The sequence below is a fragment of the Dermochelys coriacea genome, chromosome 7 (genome assembly GCF_009764565.3).
Source record: "Dermochelys coriacea isolate rDerCor1 chromosome 7, rDerCor1.pri.v4, whole genome shotgun sequence".
NCBI classification, from domain to species: Eukaryota; Metazoa; Chordata; order Testudines; family Dermochelyidae; genus Dermochelys; species Dermochelys coriacea.
The window spans coordinates 68,469,547-68,489,924 of NC_050074.1; the positions used below are offsets into that span (position 1 = coordinate 68,469,547).

The 20,378-nt window shown below is 40.6% G+C and overlaps 1 protein-coding gene across 7 annotated transcripts in view; it reads right to left on the bottom strand.

The window, feature by feature from the left end:
* RASGEF1A (RasGEF domain family member 1A) overlaps positions 1 to 20,378 on the bottom strand; it is a 272,315-nt gene that overhangs the window by 52,921 nt on the left and 199,016 nt on the right. For 4 of the 7 annotated variants that reach the window (XM_038410945.2, XM_038410947.2, XM_038410943.2 and 1 more), the window contains exon 2: positions 17,860 to 17,974. In XM_038410945.2, the coding sequence (XP_038266873.1) occupies positions 17,860 to 17,901 (42 nt within the window). In that variant the 5' untranslated portion in view covers positions 17,902 to 17,974. Of the gene's footprint in view, positions 1 to 16,187; positions 16,435 to 17,859; positions 17,975 to 20,378 lie in introns of those variants that run through there. The other 3 variants (XM_043518535.1, XM_043518534.1, XM_043518536.1) reach the window with 3 other exon arrangements.

Consider the following 20,378-nt stretch of genomic DNA (forward strand, 5'->3'; position numbering starts at 1 on the left):
CCGCTTACCTTCCAGGCTGTTTAATGCATCCCAAGGATATGTCCTGCAAATCCTGTTGAAGAAGCCCCTATGTTCAGGGGCTGGAGTATTTGCTAACCATCCTTAGCTCCCCCTTCCCTGCACACTCTCCAGTGACTTCTTATTAAAGGAAAGCTATCCGCTGCTTGTAAATAGCAGGCTCATGCTTTCAATCAAGCCAGAGAGCTGAATAATGCCTTTGCTCTTGGTGTGTATTTGGTGGCTCTGGAGTCGGGGCCCCTTCATTAATGAGAATGGAATCTGTCCACCTTCTGAAATCTTTCAGCACTTCCTGAAGCTTGCCTGAACCATACAACTTTCAGAGCTCTCAAGTTTTCCCCCTGTAGCTGCCGTCCTATTGCTTTCTCTCTTTCTTCCTTTCATCTCTTCAAAAATCAAATATAAAACAAGTAATTTCCCTGCCATTGAGGGTGTAGATCCCGAAGTTTCTGATCTTTATTTGCTCATTAGAAGATGCTACTTGTTGGTGGGGATTTTGTTTTGGATGGATAGGGCTGTGAGGAAAGGAGGGGGAGCCCCTTTGGACAAACTAGGTGGGTTTAAAATAAGATATATAAAGAAAAAAATTGCATCATCTTTGTCAGGCGCCTGTGCTTTGTGGACTCAGACTCTGGTTTTGGTTCTCAAACAACTCAGTAGTTTCTATTCTTAGGCTTTTCACTCAAACCTCTCCTCTTGGTTCACTCCCACAGAGTTTTGCTCTGAGTTTGAAGGGGTTGGAATGAACCCCAAAAGCTGAATATGGAACTGCACCAACACAACTGCTCTTGCCTGGCTTGACCCAAACCACTGAGTTTTACACACTTTCCACTTCCAATAATCAAATCTTCCCTGACACCTGAAAATTAGCCCAACTATGATGAAAATCTTATGAACCTGGCACAAATTTTAAGGTTTGTAATAAAACATGATGCCTGCCGGGTTTTGGATTTCACTATAAAATTATCTCACTGCTCTATGCCATAGGCAAGCAATGCACTTATAACACAGGGATGGGTGCACCTTCAGGCCACATGTTTTTAAAGGGGTTGCTACTTAAACAAAGAGAGTGGCACAGTGTACCGTGAGTGATTTCAAGAATAAATTTGGCACTGTATGCCACGGGGTATCGAAGGGGGTCAGAGTCCATAGAAACAATTATGGGAAGGGCAGCCACAACTTTCTCTTTAATTGTGCAGTATATAACTAACTTCCAGTGGGGCTTCTGCCCAAGGAACACAATTGGTGGGTGGCAGGTCTGGGGGTGGATCAGTAGTAGCAGTGCCACCAGCAAACTTCACAATCTTTAGAGCAAAACACATGCTTTCTTGCCACAACCACATTCTCAGGCAAACACACAAACCTCTGCCTCTGCAAAGTACAGAGAGAAACTGAGAGAGGCTGTTTTTTAGGTGTGTGTGGTTTAAAAAACCTGTGAAATGCTGCTGCATCATGTCCATAATTTATTCAAGTGACACCATCATAGGATCGAATCTCATTAGCCACGCCATCAGGGGCTTGTTCATCTGCACATTTACCAATGTGATATATGCCATCATGTGCCAGCAATGCCCCTCTGCCATGTACATTGGCCAAACTGGACAGTCTCTACGCAAATGAATAAATGGACACAAATCTGACATCAGGAATCATAACATTCAAAAACTGGTAGGAGAACACTTCAACCTCTCTGGCCACTCAGTAAAAGATTTAAGGGTGGCAATTTTGCAACAGAAAAGCTTCAAAAACAGACTCCAAGAAGAAACTGGTGAGCTTGAATTAATGTGCAGACAAGATCCAGTAAATTAGGTTTGAATAGAGACTGGGAGTGGCTGGGTCATTACACATATTGCATCTATTTCCCCATTTAAGTATCCTCACATTTAAGTATCCTCCTTCTTGTCAACTGTCTAAATGGGCCATCTTGATTATCACTACAAAAGTTTTTTTCTCCTGCTGATAATAGCTCATTTTAATTAATTAGCCTCTTATTCCACCTTTTCATGTTCTCTGTATGTGTATATATATATCTTCTTACTGTATGTTCCATTCTATGCATCTGACGAAGTGTGCTGTAGCCCACGAAAGCTTATGCTCAAATAAATTTGTTAGTTTCTAAGGTGCCACAAGTACTCCTGTTCTTTTTATGTCATGAGTGTGGTTTACATGGATGTTGGACTTTGCTTCTAGTATTCAAGCTAGCTGCCCATCAGGTTAATTTTGATAGGTGCTTAAAGATAGGACATTTTTCGAGGAAGTCTCAACCAATGGAATTAGCTTTTCTATTGGATTGCTAGAGCCTGGTCTTTGAGTCCCAATGCAAGGGCTCTCTTCTTCCACTGAAGAGCGTTTGGTGGTGGTGAATGTTCAGCAGATTGGGGACAGGGGAACTATAATATGTTGAGATGTGGAAGGCATTTATTTTATTTATTTATTGCTGTTTTATGTCAATTGTACGTATGCCCAGGGGGCATTGTGCTTAACTGAAATAAAGAACCAGATTTGGGAGTCACCCAGAATTCTTGAATAACCAGTGACTGCAGTTTTGGCAGAACTATCCCTTCTCTATAAAAGTTTTGCTATTTCAGTCACAAATGCTCCAATTCACTAAGCCTCTGATCATTTAAGCCCTTGACACTGAGCACTTCCAACTTCTCAGGTTCAGAGCCTGAATTGGTATCATTCCCTGACTAGAGGGCTGGAGATGTGGGACACTAATTTTATTGAAGTTATTGTTAGAAATGCAAGTTCGATGGGTGCTGTTGGCTACAAATTATTTTCTTGTCTCTAAAACAATTTGACATGGGCTTGAAAACAGCTGGGTCTCTGGAGGAGGATGGATGGGAAATTGGATCTTTAGTGGGGTTCAAGAGCATTGCCCTTGTTTATCTCAGATTGACCTATTGCAGTGGTTACACTGCTTCTAGATGGCTTAGCTGTGATTAAACGGGTATCAGGCTTTCCCTGGCTTGTTCTCTGCTTTGAGCTGTTTCTGCATTTGTGGTGATGATGTAGAACAAGTTCAGCAGAGAAAGCGCTGATAGTGCAAGTAACAACCTAACAGCTAAAGGTGTCCCCCGGCTCAGAGGTTCCGTGTGGCACACTGGCTGGAAAAGCAGCAGAGGTGATAGCATGAACCTCAACTTTAGACTCCTTTAGCGGTCAGAGAACCTGTGTAGCTGCTTCTGTGATTGTCCTCATTTGATATTTGCTTGTGTACCCACTCCTCATTTTCAATGGAGGCTTCACAGAGCAGCCAAGGTAGTCACTTCCTGCCCTGCTTGGAATCAGCTTATGATCTTTACCATCTGCTGAAAATTGGCTCCGAGTATGCATGCCCGTTTGATCACCCCAGCCAGCTTCAGCTTCCACTACCAAGCCTTATTCTAGAAACAGAAACATTTTCTTCTCAACCAGTTGGGAATACAACATATGTAGTTTTTAGGTACTACCTTCATGGTCTCTGCCCTTCAAATACTCTTTGAAAAACAAGAAATCAGAGCTCTTAAAGTGTAGGGTTTTTGGGGATCAAACAAGACAGTAATTCCTATTTTGACACAACCATCCCTTTGGAATCTAACTAATGTTCTTGTGTATTTCTAAGGTGCTGCTCAAGCTCAAAGCTGATTCTCACAACCCACCTGTGAGCTGGTGGCATTGCTTCTTACTGTTTGTTTGTACTGCAGTACCGCCTAATGGCCCCATTGTGCTAGACACTACAAAAATATAACAAAAACTAGCCCTTGCCCTAGAGAGTTTACAATTTCCCCACTTTACATTGCGTCACAGAGAGATGAAAGGATTGTCTTGGGTCACATGATGTGAGTGGCAGAGCTGGGATTAGAACCCAGGTGTCCTGGCTCTCTAATCACTAGGCACTCTTTCCTTTTCCCCCATTAATTTTTATCATCTCTCCTGGCTTTTCACTCTTGGAAGCTTTGAGTTCTTCAAGCTTCTATGGCAAAGCAAAGTGATTTGTTTTCAGCATTTTCTCATTAGGTTCGACGTGAAGAGCAAAACTAACAGGCGTAACCGGGGCTCCCGAGGATGAGCAAAACTGCTCTGGGTACATGGCAGATGGCTCTGGAGCATTGCAGGGCTTGTGGATGTTTCCCTGAAGCTGTCCACAAAAGGGAAGGTTATTTAAGAGATGCTTTTCTATTTTGATTTTGTAATGGAGAAGGAGAAGGCCTGCTATTGAAGTCTATTACAGAGGCTAAACTACTTTGTATCTGGCTTTCCTATATTCTTATTCATTTAGAGTTGACCAGCAGCTTGCTTACTGTTCAGCAAGCTGCTTTGGGTCTAGATCAGAACCAAGTAAATAATGTTACTGAATTATTTAAAGTTGTGTTCAATCAGGTATCTAGCCACTTGTATACAGCTTGAAACCTAAGTAACTGGCTGGGGGAGGGAAGGGACCATATTTTTTCACATAAATCCTGAAGACCTAATATCACCCCACAGGCAAGATCGTATTTAAAGTTTGGGCACTGACAGCATCAGTCTTCTGTTTTATTATTGTAGGAGTTAATAGGTCAAAGGTCAGGGCATTAATCAGTGACCACAGTGCAGAAAAGAAATGCTAGACTTGAGGTGAAAGGAAAGGTGTCATGGGAACAGAAAGGAAAGCAAAGGTTTTTAAAGGAGCCATCCTACGAAAAGCCACCAGCAAAGGGGAGAGCCTGATGATTAAAGCATTGCTCAAAAAAGGTTATTCATTTTTGTGCTGTTTTACTAGAAAAACTATATATTCTCTAAATTCACTGTGGACCTTTGTGGCTTTTCCTTATCCTTTAAAAACCACCAACAACAATCTTTTCTGGTTTTTTTTCTAATCTAAAAATTGAAGGACAATATCAGGTTGACTATCAAATGCCAGATGATTGTTACTTGATCTGAAGCATGGTGGGAAAGCAACAAATAGGTAGGGTAATCTATCATACTTCAAAGAATCTCTGAGACTTTATCTTTGTGGTTAGGGAAGCTATTCATCCTTCTTTTTCCAGTTCTAGTCTATTGTATACAGGTTGTTATACCATAATATCTGAGCACTTTGCTGCAGTGGATTAAGCAATCTGGCTACACATCTGTAACATGTGGTTTCTTCTCTCATCTTCTCCACAAGGGGAAGCGTCTGCAGTGAAGTGTATTTGTTTGGTACTGCCGCAGGGCATGTATCCGCAGGGCATGTATGTGTGTATACGAGTACATTGCTATGCATTTAAGAAGGCAAGATGGCAAAGTTTGTGATGGTCAGTTCCTTTGAGCTCCCCCCGTCTATCCCTTCACAAAACCAGCTAACGAGGAGTCATTCTGCAGTGCGTAACTTTTGAAAAGTGAATCCTCTTTCACGAAACATGCCTCATTGATGTGCAGGCATGTTTCGTGAAAGAGGATTGGGCCTGTATAAACATCTCTGTCACTTTCACAGAGCTAAATCACTGTGATTCCGTGTCCATATAGTTATAACTCTTTCAAATCCATGCATCCCTTTTTCATATCCTCTTGAAGGAATACCCAATGTTTGTTTATTTGTTTGTTAAATGCTTCTGTTTAGTTTGTGATTGGAATGGGGAAAAAAAAATTATAGAGAGATCTAGCTCCAGTGAAGGATTTTTGTTTTTCTTTAAAACACAGGAGAAATTTGATTTGTCTCATTCAAAGAGCAGATTCTCCCTTGCAAACTAATAGCTTTCCTCTGTCCACAGGGAAAGCTATTATACTTCCTTAATGTGCTTCCTGGACTATTGACTATTGTTTGTAAGAGGCAAGGCTTTCAGTACTTATATTACAATCTTTAAATTCAAGCAATTTATGAGTATTATTTCTGTGCTCCCGCTTCACCCTGGTAAGAATGAAAAATGGAAAGGAGTGGCATTTTCTTCTCTTGGTGAATATGAATGTATGCTGGAGTCAGAACTCCTCCATCCTAGGGGAAAGGCCTATAGAATGTAAAATAAAATAACTCTTCAGGGTCAGATCCTTAGCTACAGCCAAAAAACATTGTATACATCCGAAGGTGGGGTAGTACAAAGGTGGGTGTGTCATACAAAGGTGAGTGTGTCATACGTTCTCCAAGTCCTGGAGCTGCTCTGCATGGTCCAGCCCCTTAGAATAAGTTAGAGAAACCTGAAAGCTGTTCTAATTTGTGCATGATTTCTATGTCTCCAAAAGGCCATTGTAGCAGCCTGGATAATCAAGGATGCCCTGGACATGCCCACTTCCACCCACTATATCCATTCCCCAGGAGGAGCTCCTATAGTGTGTCTACATCACTTGAAGATCCCCCATGGAGGGGAAAGCCTCCCTTGTGTGGCTGGATGAGCCAATTTTAGGGAGCTTTGCACTGTTGGAATGGCACAGTAACTCAATGAGGACAGATCTGTCCTCTAGAATGTGGTTCTCCCCTCTCCCCACCCTATACCCCTTTTCTTTTTTTCTTTGACCTAGCCTACAGAACTGAAAATAAAATATTATTGGGTGCAGAATTCTATTAAATGGCTCAAATATCCTATAGAGAGACTATAAATTCTGTAGCTTCTTAGAATACAGAGTTCTAAGGGTTTAATTCCTCTTAAAGTCTATAGGACCCTTCCATAAAGGAGGGAGGGACCTTGTTTTGTCTAGCTGGGATCACAGAGTGCTCATTCCACAACCTCTGCTGCAGTGTCTTTGCACTGACAAGGATGAGAGTGGATTCCTCAGAGATGAATACCAGTTGGCAGGGTGGGTCAGTCTGTCTGGTTAACCTCCTTTACCCTCTTCATCCCCCTGCTGTAGGGCCAGCATACAGTAATTAACTGCTCCATTTGTGAGACATCCACAGTTTGTGATAAATGACGCTACTCTAAACACCAACCTGCTGCCAAACATTTGAATGTAGAACAACGTTTGAATATAGAACAACAACAAAAAAAAGCCATATAATAATTCTGGTTGGACTGGAGCAAGCTACGGAGTAATTAAAATAAAACTGTTTTGTGTCGTTGAGAACTTAATACTGGTCATTTTAGGGTTAAGCTACTTTGCTTTGTAGTAAAACAATGCATGCTGCAATTTGGAAGACAGTTCATTAGTCACATAAAGAATGAATAATTCTCATTTCCTCTTCTGGTCTGTGCAGGAGGTCTAAAATGGAGTACCCATGCTGATATTAAAGGAATACAATCACAGAAAGCAAATTAGGTTTTAGAGAGACTAACCATAGCCTGAATACTCCTAGGTCCTTTCCTTTTTGATAGCTAGTTAAATTGTACTTATTTGTTGTTTTATTTTTAAGGTTCTGTTTCTCTCAAAAAATAAAATACATATTGGAAAATCTGATTCATTTTTGACACATTTAGCTATTTTTTTGTTGTAATCAAATCTTTGAAAAAGACTATATTGCAGTAGTCTGATTCAGAATATAAATAATGATATATTATGTGTGAATTTTCTGCTAATGGTATGGTATCCCGTAAGTGCATCATGAGAGTGCAACCTTTGGCTGCTAGTCATCAACCCACATATTTTGGCTTTGTAGGAAATGTACCATGTAATATGAAAGGGTTGGTAAAGCATAATATATTAGAATTCTTCTCCAAGCCCCATGTTTTTCATTGACCAAGTTTCCTAACCTGCTTTCTTCCTCCAGAGATTGTTATCTCAACTTTTAAATGCATTTCAGTCAAAGATGTGCACTTCCCACCTCATCTGTTCTTTCCTTTTTACAAGGAACTTTTTAATGCTATGAAACGTGCCAGGGTGAGAGCCCTAGAGACTTAAAACTCTGTTCATCCATAAAAATACTAGTACTGAAGACACTGACGGTTGCAAATGTCTTCTCACCTGACCCACCAGTATTCCTCAGTCCTGACCTGGAGACACTTCTTCTGCAGGTGAAAGGGTATTCAGTCTTCATGTCCATTTAGACCCTAACCTCTCTGGCTCAGACTGTCAGCACAGAGGCGAGTGGAAACAAGGAATCCACTCTTACACCAAAGTCGTATGATGCTGCCTTTAACACATGCATGTGCATGCACACTCCCTCTCTCTCTCTCTCTCTCTCTCTGGTCTTGTTCTGAAGTTTGCAAGAAGGAATGCAATGTGTTAGGAGAACTTATCTCCTTAATCCTCGCTGCAGAAGACCTTAAACTCATCAAGTGAAAACAATCATTCCAGTAATTAAAACATCATAATTAAGATGTTTTCTTCTAAAACAGTGGTCCCAAAATGTAGTCATAGGACTACACAGACTCCCAGGTGGCCTGCAGAGATTGGGCTTGTCCCTGGTTACAAGATCCCTTGACAGCGAGCCTGGAGACTCGTTGGATTGGGTCCTTGTTTCTCTAGGACTGCTCCTGGCTGGAGAGCTTGTCTAGGTTAGTAGAGGAAAAGGGAACAAAGCAGAAGGGAAAGTATGTGCGGGGGAGAGAAGAAGTAGTTGACCAGGTGACAGAAGTTGCAGAAAAGAGGAACAGAAGAGATGGGAGTTAGAAAATGAAACCAAAGAAAATGTGGAAAATGTGATAAACTCTTACAGTTTTAGAGTAACTGCTCTGTTCCCAGTTCATGGTCCTTTGAGGGCTTCCATTTAAAGTTTAAACCCAGCAGTTACTACTTTTGGGTGGAGACCTATCTCTCTCCCTCTTGACCAGGGTTTTAAGGCTACACAGCTCCCTGCCTTGTGCTGCGATATCCTCACAAGCCAATTTGCCTCATGTCCAGAGCCTGTGTGTTGCTTTCTCTTCGAGGGCTATGAAGAATGTATTGCCAGCAATTACAAGTTATCACACAGCTCTTTCTAAGCAAGCACATTTATTCTTACGGTAAAAGCAGTACACGGAAATCTCATAAAAACCCATAAAATTCTTATACATTTGCTAAAAGCCTACCACAGTAACCCATTAGTCTGATGAGCCCTTAGCAGACAAAATATCAGGGGGGGTATTCGTGCTTGTCACCTACTACATGACAGGCTCAACAAGAAAAATAACAGAACACCACTGGCTATCACGTACAGCCCCCAACTAAAACCTCTCCAGTGCATCATCAACGATCTACAACCTATCCTGGAAAATGAACCCCCACTCATTGGGAGGCAGGCCAGTCTTCGCTTACAGGCAGCCCCCCCAACCTGAAGTAAATACGCACCAGCAACTACACACCACACCACACCACAGAAACACTAACCCAGGAACCAATCCCTGTAATAAACCCTGTTGCCTTCTCTGTCCCCATATGTACTCTAGCGACACCATCATAGGACTCAAACACACTAGCCACACCATCAGAGGCTCATTTACCTCCAAATCTACTAACGTGATATATGCCATTATGTACTAGCAATTCCCCTCTGCTATGTACATTGGCCAAACTGGACAGTTTCTACATAAAAGAAAAAATGGGCACGAATTGGACTTGAGGTAACAAGCAAAAGCCGATAGGAGAACACTTCAATCTCCCTGGACACTCAATAACAGATTTAAAAGTAGCCATTCTTCAAGAAAAAAAACTTCAAAAACAGACTTCAAAGAGAATCTGCAGAACTACAATTCATTTGCAAACTTAACACCGTCAATTTGGGCTTGAATAGGGACTGGGAGTGGCTGGCTCACTACCAAACCAATTTTCCCTCTCTTGACACCTTCTCATCAATTATTGGGAGTGGACCACTGAATTGGCCTTCAACATTGGTTCTCCACTTGTAAGGTTACTCCGTTCTCTTCATGTGCCAATATATATTTATGCCTGTATCTGTAATTTTCACTCCATACATCCAAAGAAGTGGATTTTTTACTCACAAAAGCTTATGTCTAAATAAAGCTGTTAGTCTTTAAGGTGCTATCAGACTCCTCGTTGTTTTAGCAGACAAAAAACTTTCCAACCCTTCTGCAAGGGTTAGGCCCCCCTTTGAACATAAGGTCCTGTCTGTCTGTTGGATCCGAAATCAAGGCCCTGATCAGTTTAAACATAGCCTTTTTATGCCTAATGCCCTTTATTTGTTTGTTTGGCCTCTAGAAATCCCAGTTTGAACCAGTGTATGCAAGCCTCCCCAAGACTGGTACCTCTTTGGAAGTGTTTACCACCTAAGTGATTCAATGGGGTTGCAATATCTGCCACATCTCCCCCTAAATAAGTGGGTATAACTAGAGTGCCTGTCTGGAATCCTAGGGAACCCACAGGTTTATCCCCTGGGTAGCGTGCCAGCCAATACCTTTTATAATTTAAAATTATGGCAATTCACATAATAAACATTCTGCTAACAAGCCGGTACACATCATAACTACATCTGTATAGAGTCATTTGAGGACCATCCCATATATTTTCTCTCTTTAAAACGTATTGAGCAGATCTGTAAGGGGAGCTCCAATGCAACTCCTTTTACCTCTGTCACCCTCAAACCTTTGGGTATGAACCTGAGATTTGGTCCTCTGACTCCCGCTCCCACATCCCAACTGATTTTTAGGCAGTGTGTGGTGTCGCTTGATCCCTCAAGGTGTCAGGAAGCAGCATTTTGGACAAAAGAGTGAAGAAAAGACAAGGCTGGCTCCCTGTGAAGCAGCTCTCAACCATGTACTGCATCAATAAAACTTGAAATACGCCCAACATTTCTCCATGTAGGTTTGCCACAAGGAAGTTCTGTCATCTCAAAGGGAGGGGAAAGAGGTTCCATGCTTGTGAAGGGATGAGTGGGGAGCTTCCCCCATGAAAAGCTCTCCATTAATGTGACCAAATGAGTAGAAATCCTCTGTCCTAGGCGATTTTAAGTATGTATAAATGTATACACTAAAAATCATGTGCATGTTGTTCTGGAGAAAGTGGTGTTCTGCATTTGTTGGCCTTTGCTGAGGTTTCCTTGATATTTCATGGTTTAGAAAATAGTTATAAGACCCACAGCTGCAGTATTGTTTAGTTTGAACTTAATGGGGAAGCAGGTAAATGAGCAAAATAGAATGTAATTTACACAATAGGAGAGTACAGTGAGCAGAATTCAAGAGAGGGTCTGTTGAGTGCCTTGCACGGGTGAACTCACCTGGAGCCTTTGATACCAATGAAAACCCAAATATTTGTGGCTGACGAGGAAAGCTATTTTTTACAGCCGGTAAACAAAGCATAATAGTCAAATCCCCCCCCCCCCACCTCACTTATTTCCAGGCATTTCTCGAAAGGTCAATTTTCTCAAGGTGTGACCTTTAGTTTTTGGATAGAAAAGATGCTACTCTTATTGGTTCTGAATTGAAATTGTCTGTATGGTAATAACTTGGAGAGCCAAGAATATACATCTATATCTCAGGATTTGTACGAGAAAGAAGATACAGTATTTGAGTTTTTCAGAGCCTACAATAATCTCTAAGGCTACAGACACATCTCTGCCAAATAGCTGTAAAATTAAGGCAAGTTTAATTGAAATGAATCCATCAATCAAATACCATATTCCCTTTTTTAAGCCTTTTTCCTGAGAGTCTTAAGTACAGTTATCGTCTATCTATTTCTCATTAGTAAAAGCAAGTTACTAAAGCTAGAATTGCATAAAGAAATGAGATCTCTCCTTCCTGTACATGAAAGGAATGTGACCCGTGTAAGAACAAAGTGAAGGAAAGATATCCTCCAAGCTGCTTCTACAGTGGGTAAAACAGTTGCTAAAAGGAAAATAAGCTGAAAGATCAAAATGGCACTATCCAAAGTAAGGGGGAGTATTTTTATGGGTGGTAATAAAATTGCAGATAAAAATTAAATCCCACTATTTATTTTTTCTTTTAAAAGATTACCCTCATGGTTTTCTGCCATGAGGTATAGGAAGCAGGAGAACAAGGATTATGAATAATATTCAGTTTTGCTAAACTAAAAGGGAACATGCAAAATTGTTGTTCTGCTTCATGTTGCTTTAGCCTTTGATGCATAAAGGGCTGGCATATTTTTGGATGTCGTGGTTCCCAGTCTATCGCACAGCACACTATCCAGTCATGGGCCGTGTTACTGAGTGTGACTGATGTACCATTGTTTGCCTAACACAAACATGAGGGTTTATTACTAACTGCTCAGCTGTCATCTTTGTACAGTAGTGTGAAGAAAAGGAGGAGGGGGAGACATTTGGAAGGAAAAAAAACACCCCAAGCCCTAGCACTGAGTTCTTATGATGTCAAATGAGTAGGAGTGCCATGTGGGAGGCAGAGGTGTATGGATGGGGGCTGACATTTTCAGAATGTGTTGCTTGCGTTCCTGGTATTTCACGTATGCCCACTCATGGTATTTACAGGGGCAGCCCCTGTGTGATTGGAGAAAAAAAAACATTTTAAACAAATTTCTATTCTCTGAACTTATTAAAGCAAGAACATATTCAGCACTTCACAGTGGTCCTTTATGAAATGGATTTGATAGCTCTGAAAGCACAGAGTGCCACTTCAATGAAACATGTTAGGTTTCGGTTAGAAGCAAAGTGTATTGAAAATGTGAGCTGCTGAGCCAGTGCATTGGCCTTTGGCTTATAATCTCTACAACAAACTACATATTACATGGCTCATTTGCACACGCCTATGAATGCAGCGTATCAGCTAAAACCAAATATAATGTGGAGGACACTTGATATGCTACAAAACTCACTGGACAATGTGTCTAGCTTTGGTTCACCCTCTTTTTAAATTTGGAGGAGGAGATTGGCAGCTGCATTTCTTAAACAAGATTAACATGGTTGGAATAAATGTTCAAGTGTTTGACAAAGAAGAAAATGCTTGACTTTTTATGTTCATATTATTGAGATACTAAAACCCTTACTACCAAGAAGAGAATGTAATAACTTAGTGTCAATTTCTAAACGGAAGTGTTAGGGGGCATAGTTAGTAAAATGTGTCCCTATGCATGTCACATGATCTGTATCATCCCCCTGAGTCATAAATCTTTGGAACATTTGTTGTTGTTATACTCATTTTCAGTTATGCTTTCCACTCTCCAGAATTTCCGAGGGGACACAATGGGTCCGTTGGCAAGCTAAAAATGGTCCTAAGTCCTACTTTAATCAATATAGTGGCAAACCTAATAAAAGAGGCCATGTCACCTTGAAACCTCAGTACATTTCGGTAGGTACATTCCTAAAGGCTATGACAAGGATGTTGATTTGAGTGTCCTTAGGACGGGGGGGAAGTTGTGCAAGGATTTGTAGATGTGGGTAAGAGGCAAAGGTTAATCTCAGCTCCATTAAGATGAGAGGTCAAAGCCAATGGTCCTTTTCTTACATTTCAAACATCAAATGAACTCTTTAATAGCCTCCCTCTGCATATAAAATTGAAGCATTTCCAGGAGAACTGCATATGCATCTATAAGTGTTCAGACCTCCCAGCCTGCCAGCTACATCATAGCAGATAGTAAAGTAAAATTCCCATTGCACTAAAATCGTTTTGAAATTGGTTCAGTGAATTAGAACACAGCCTGAGGCTTGATACATATTGTATATCCAGAAAATAAAACTATTGCCCCCAAACAGGTAATTTGTAGTGGGGCTTTAGCACATGAGATATGTGTTCCAAGCCAAAGCCCTTCCACTTTGATTCCTTGTAATGGCTTTATATTTTATTCTGAATTGCCCCTTCCTAGAAACATATACCAGTAGATCACCTGCTCTACCAGATAGTGACACTTCTGGAGATGGAAAGGAAGGCCTTCTAGGATTTATCGACTTACCTAGATCTTCTGCCCTGAAATGTTTTTTTTTCTTCTTCTTCTAAGTTTGTGTCTGGCTCAACTTGCTGAGTGGTTTCCTCTTCTTTAGCTGCCTCAGTAGTCTGTTCCATACAACACACAGGGACAAAGCTCTTGTAGTGTGTGGTCTTTCCTTAGTTTTTGTGCCCTTCTCTTTTTGAGGCAGTTGCCTTCCTGAAGTTTTTATATGATGACCACTTTCACTATGCTTAGACTTACTTACATCACCAGCAGGTCTGTGTCCATTTCTAATGAGAAAAATTATAATAATCCTAACTTCTCCATACTATTGCAATCTTAGAAACCCTTTGATTTGAGCTGTCCTCTTCCAATAGCTTTTCCCAGCCTCCAATATTGCTCCTGCAATATGATGCTCCAACCACAACCCAATTCTTCGCATGATCTCCCCATCTCCTTCCCCTTCAATATACGCTTCAGGATGAGTGGGAGCTTTGTTGGTGTCAAGCCAACAAACAAAAACAATGTGTGATGTAGATGTCTTAAGGACTTGTAAATTGTTTCTTGGATACCCAGAAATTGTGAGCCTTTTTTGAGGAAGAATTATTGCCTTGGCAAAAATATAGTTCAAGAAGCTACCACATCCTACTGAAAACCCTCTATTCCTTTTAGTTTGACTGGGATAATCTTTCAACTATCTTGGAAGTTTAACCAGTTCCTTCTCTTCACTCTTGAGCAATTACATCTAAGTCCTTTAACTTAGAAGCACACTGTTTCTGAATTTCATTTTCAATTACTGAGGTTTTCTGTGTGAGGATTTTCATAAATTGCTCTGAAATGTAAATAGTAGAGCAAAGCACTTTATTCTGCCTATTCATCCTGCAATTACATGACTGTAGAGTCTTTTTACTTTTCTTAACATGAAGTTTAAGCCCCTTTTTCTGCCACTCCTCCACATAACCCATGCACTGAGGATTATGGACATGCCAGGGAAGTCCAGGTTTTTGAAATCTACATTCCAAGCTTTGTAGTTATTTGCTACTGCTTTTCACTGCCTCTCTTTAATTAGCTTCAAGCAAAACAATATTTCATTAGTTAATTTGCAAATGGTTTCTTGAGAGATCACATAACTCACATGAATCATGTCCACATTCATCAGTTTAAAGCATAACTAAACCAGGCTGAAAAACTTCTACCCTGTCTCACTCCATTGTCTCGGTATTTGTATTCCTGATGTGGACTTCATTGCTGAGAACAGAAATGCAGGCTTTGTCTGTTGATGGATGTGACATCTTGGACCACCCATCTTGGCTCTAACAGTTTTATCCTGATAATATTCCTTAGCCATCTTCCACGTTTTCCAGACATGCTAAACCTAACAGGCCTGAAAAATTACAAGTCTCACATTCCGGCTATCTTAATATTTAGTCTAACAATAAATATCATGATTTGATCTTACAGAAAACACTAATAAAATTATTTTGCTATAGTCTATCAAAAAAAGGTATTTAATTGCAATTCAGTGCCATGTTGTTAATGACTATAAAGCCTCCAGTACTTTAGAAATCTACTTTCCTCTTTCTCTAGGTCTGCATAGACCACAATGGAGCAACTTAGACTTAAGCTTAGGTACAGCCATGCTAAGCAGCCAGTTCTTCCTCAAACCCAGTTTTATTAAACATTGCTCTTCCTATTACTTAGGGTAAATAGCCAGATGGATTGCAAAACTCCCCACCTCCCACTGAGTTGTGGAAAAGAAACCACATTCACCGCTAAACCTGCAGCTTCTTAACAGTTAGCTATTTTGTTCTTCATTTGTCCACCGCACAGATGCACTATCCTGGAGAGAGGTTCAGGCCAAAATCCTGGATCCAAAAGACACCCTAACTTTGGCCAGGAGGAGTATTTGCAATCTGAAGCTAGATCAAGGTACAAATTTTGGAATGAATAGACTCCAAAACCTGGATCCAAATACTGCGGGCACACTGGTGTTCAAAAGTTGAATCTGAGTTTTGAAGCCTGGGCATCTCTATATATTGTGTACATTTTCTCACCTGATTGGACAACCAAGTACTAGCTCACTCAGTGACTATTCCTTGCAGATCAGTATTTCTATCTTTTTTTATAGTAATCCAGATAATATATTGACTTCAAGCAAGAAAGAGATTTGTATAAGAATCATAACATAAAATAGACTTAAACATAAAATAGACCATTTCTTTACAGCAGCTTTGCACTGAGCTTCTGCCATTCAGCCTTTTGCATCATTTCATCAGAGAGATGACTCTCCAGTACAAGTGGTGAATTAAGAAGTTGTATCATTGATTTTAATTGCACTTGATATGATACGCTATTAAGGTATCCAATATGAATGCTGTACTATCTGCTTCACTGGAGAAATGATGGCTGCTGTGCCATCACTGTTCGGAGGATACCTATGGTAACACATTGGTATACTTTTTGTATTTGTCTCATAGAACCACAGCAGTGTATGACAACAGAAAATACAAAGGCACAGCATTTGTAAAACTTACCGGAGTCTCAAGAAACATTTCTTCTTGTAATCAGGAAACCCAACTGGTCGTGTCTGTCCCTTCTACCTACTGCCACAGAATAGATTTTGTTTTATTTCTCACCCGTCTCTCAAATACCCAAAGCGTATTTGGGATTGATTTGAGCCCTTGTTTGTTTTGCTATAATTATAGCCCAGAAAAACTGAAAGTATTGTGTGGGAGGAAACCGTGACAGCCACAAGCTTCCACCACGTAGAGATCACATGCTGCACTTTGTGGGTAATAACTGGGAACTTCCAATTCTGTCTGTGTGCTTGTATTATAAAACAAAATGAAACCACGCGTGCTTAGCCGCTGTGGGAACATGAGAATTGCGATACTGGATTAGACCAGTGGTCCGTCTAATCCAGTAACCTGTCTCAGGCAGCAACCAGTAGCACAGAGCTATAGGCAGTTATGGGATAACCTGCCCCTAGAGAAAGTTTCCTCCTACCCCACAGTACTGAGAAGTTGGCTTATGCCCTGAAGCATGGCTGTTTGTATCTTTCCCATCATTCTCGTTTGTCTTTTCAGCAGTAGATTTCCCAAAAGTTTGGTTCAGCTTGTTAATTGGGGAAAAACCAAGTGCCGAGAAATAAGCTTAATACTTGTCATGGAATTATGGGTGCAAGAGACCCAGATTCAGTAACTGTGAACCCCACTGGTATTATTATCAATTGACCATTGTTGTTGTTTTGTTGACGGTAGTGTCCTTAATGTGCTAAGGACTTTCCAGAGATTCAAGAATAGATCAGAATCTGAATAAAAACACATAGATTGTAAGCTCTTTGAGCCAGGGACCATCAGTTCATTCTGTGTTTGTACAGTGCCTAGCAGAATGGGATCATGGTCCATGACTAGGTCTCCTGGGCGCCATGGTAATATGAATAACTACTACTACTACTAATAATAAATAATGGATGCTCTCTGCCTGGAGGAGCTCACAGTCTAACGATGGATGGGCAGACAAGTGGACAAGTCAGGAAATCAGAATAACAAAATCAATAAGACATACTATGGGCAGCGTTGCAGAAGTAGGCTTTCAAAAAAGATTTAAAAGTGAATAGGGAGGAGCGTTTGCAGATGATTTCAGAGAGGTGTTGCAGTCAATCGGAAGCTTGATAAGTGATCAGAAGAAGGAGGGATGTATTTACATAGTGTTTTAAAGGAGGTGACCAGTAGATAGTGGATGAGGAGTGAGTGGGAAAGATGTGATCAAAATAATGGACAAGGAATATTTACTTTTAGTGGCAATGTGTACGTTTGAGAGGCCAGAAATGTGGACATTGAGGTAGGCAGGTCAGGATATGATGAGAGACTGAACAAGAGATTTGGCTGTGGGGATGGAAAGAAAAGGACAAATAATAAGGAGCAAGAATTAGCAATATGATGTTTCATAGTGAGCTATTGCCATTCGGCAACATCCATTTTCTGTCTATTTCACACAGCAATCAATGCCCCCCAAATAGCTCAATACTTTTTCTGTACCATGCGAAATGTTAGCTTAATGTCTGAATTCACTTTCAGCCAAGTACGTGCTCTCTCGGTGTGATTCCTTCCCAATCAGTTTCTTATCGCAATCTAGCCCCATATCAGTAGTTTCAGGTTAGAAAGAAACTTTAACATAAAAATTATAATGTAAAATAATACTTACTTTGCATTTCTTTACAGCAGCATTGCACAGTGGCTCTGCCATCCAGCCTTTCTCAGCAGGTGGACTTCCAGCTATTTCACTCTATGATTTTTGTCATGAGTCTTGCCTTCTTCCCCTTAAAAATAGGGGTGCAATGGATTATTATTCAGGACACGCTATTATTTTCCACTCACTTCCCTGTGACAGTGGTGTCAGGATTACTTTGACATGCACAGTTCTCAAGAGGTGAGGGTCACAAGAAAAATGGAGTAGAGAAGCACAAGCTCTGGAATAATGAGGGCAGAAAGGCTGGGTGTTGAAGATAGGTGTGGAGAGAAGGGGAATGTGGAAGGAGTGGGCTTGGCAGGGGGAAAAGGAATCAAGAATGAAGGTGAGTTTAGAGGGGATCCTCCGGCCGATGATATTGGAACAAAAATGGAATCTAATTTGATGCTGAAAGTGGCTACATAGCCAAGCTGTTATGCAGCTTGCTCAGCTACATCTCACACAAAGCCTTGGACTCTGGAAACTCCTTTAATGAGAGGAAGTATGTTGACAAGGGCAGCGGTAGGATTCCTTCTAATTTCTTTTCGAAAACTGCTGTGGACTTTTAAGGGAATCTGGCAGCAGAATCGTATCTCATTAGAAAGATGAGTAAGTCATTGGATTTCATTTTTCAATTTAAAGGAGTGACACAAAAGAATGAGGCAAACCAAAAAACACCACTTTGACACCTTCCCAAGGTAGATTCTGACTGAAAAAATGCAAGTCCCACTAGAAACCAGTGGAAAATAGATGGTTTCAAAATTGTTTTAAGGTACATTATAGAGAGAGACAGGGAGATAATTTACCAACAAAAAACAAAACAAAAACCCCACACTAGAAGCTGTTTCTAATTGGACTTGCATTATTAGTATGGGAAATCCAATGCTACCTCCCTAAAATGGCAGCCTCCAGAAGGGAGAGGATGAATTTTCTAAATGGAAAAAGTAGTAAGTATTTCTTATTATTTTTAAAACACGTAATGTGCATATTCAGTCTTACAGGCTGATTGAACAGATACTTAGACAAATGCTGATTTTTATGTATGTGAGTAGTCACGTTGTGTTCACCTGCCTAGGTATTTTCAGGATCGTGACCTTTTTCAGTAAATGTTTTCGTTGTTCTCTGAGGTATTACAGAAAAATCACTGTAGTTTTCCTTTAACTTCCACTTGCATGCCCATCAGAGATAACAGAAGGAATCTCATTTGTTATAATGTCACAATATCCTCCAAATCTATCCCAGGATAAAAGGCAATAGCTTTTTAGTTAGCTCACTTTTGAAGTGAATAACATCACCTTCTCTTCTTGGTTCACATCTCCAGTAAATTGGAGTACATATTTTAGTGAGATTCCCACTACAATGAGGCATAGTAAGGAAATTTTATTTTTGACTCTTTAGCTCAGGGTCAGAAACTGAAGTGAAACATTCTGACCTTCCTGAGCTGCACTTGGATTCATGAGTAAGAGATCTTTTGGAAGTACTCCTCAATCCCTTGCTGTGCCACTGAAATGTGTGTGTGCTCCCTAAAGTCCCACTTTTATTACTTTGCCCCCTCCTGCCCCCCATACTCCTTACTGAAGTGTGTGTTGCATAACCTGGAGCAGTAGTTCTCAACCAAGGGTACATGTACCCCTGGGGGTATGTCAACTCCTCTAAATCAGTGTTTCTCAACCTAGGGGTTGCAGCCCACATCAGAGTCACAGGATGGGTTAGGGGAATCGCAAGTGCAGGGACAGCATTAGGGGGCGGCAAGCAGGACAATTGCCCAAGGCCCCATGCCACAGGGGCTCCTGTGAAGTTAAATTACATGCTTCAGCCCCTTCACTTGGGGCTCAGGCTTCAGAGAAGGCTCACAAGTGAAAAATAGGCTCATGTACCACACTGAAATATAAGTACAATATTTATATTCAATTGATTTATTTTATAATTACATGGTAAAAATGAGAAAGTAAGTAAGTTTTCAGTAACAGTGTGCTGAGATACTTTTGAATTTTTATGTCTGATTTTGTATGCAAGTAGTTTTTAAGTGAGGCGAAACTTGGGGTATTCAAGACAAATCAGACTCCTGAAACGGGTACAGTGGTCTGGAAAGGTTGAGAAGTACTGATCTGAAGCATTGGCCCAACTATTCTGCCTGGCTGCAGTTGTTTGGGAGATGGAAATGCTAAATTAATTTGGCTTAGATTTTAAGCTATAGAAATTTTCTTTCACCTAATCTAAGGCAATTTGACATATTACTTCAATTTTTTTTAAAGTGGTTCTTAAACAAATAAATATCTTAAAGTATATAAGCCAAATAGGGCAGTGCTCAGATACCATGCTGTTGAGTAAATGTACAGGCCTGAACACTGAGGCCAAAAAATTCATAGATCCACTGAGGCCTACATTGTCTAAGTTGACTTGCAATTGCTTCCCTTGGGCTTCATTTTCAGAGGGCAGTTGCTCAGCATTTTCTGGAAAAGCTTTTTGAAGGCATCTCCTCTCCAAATGGATAC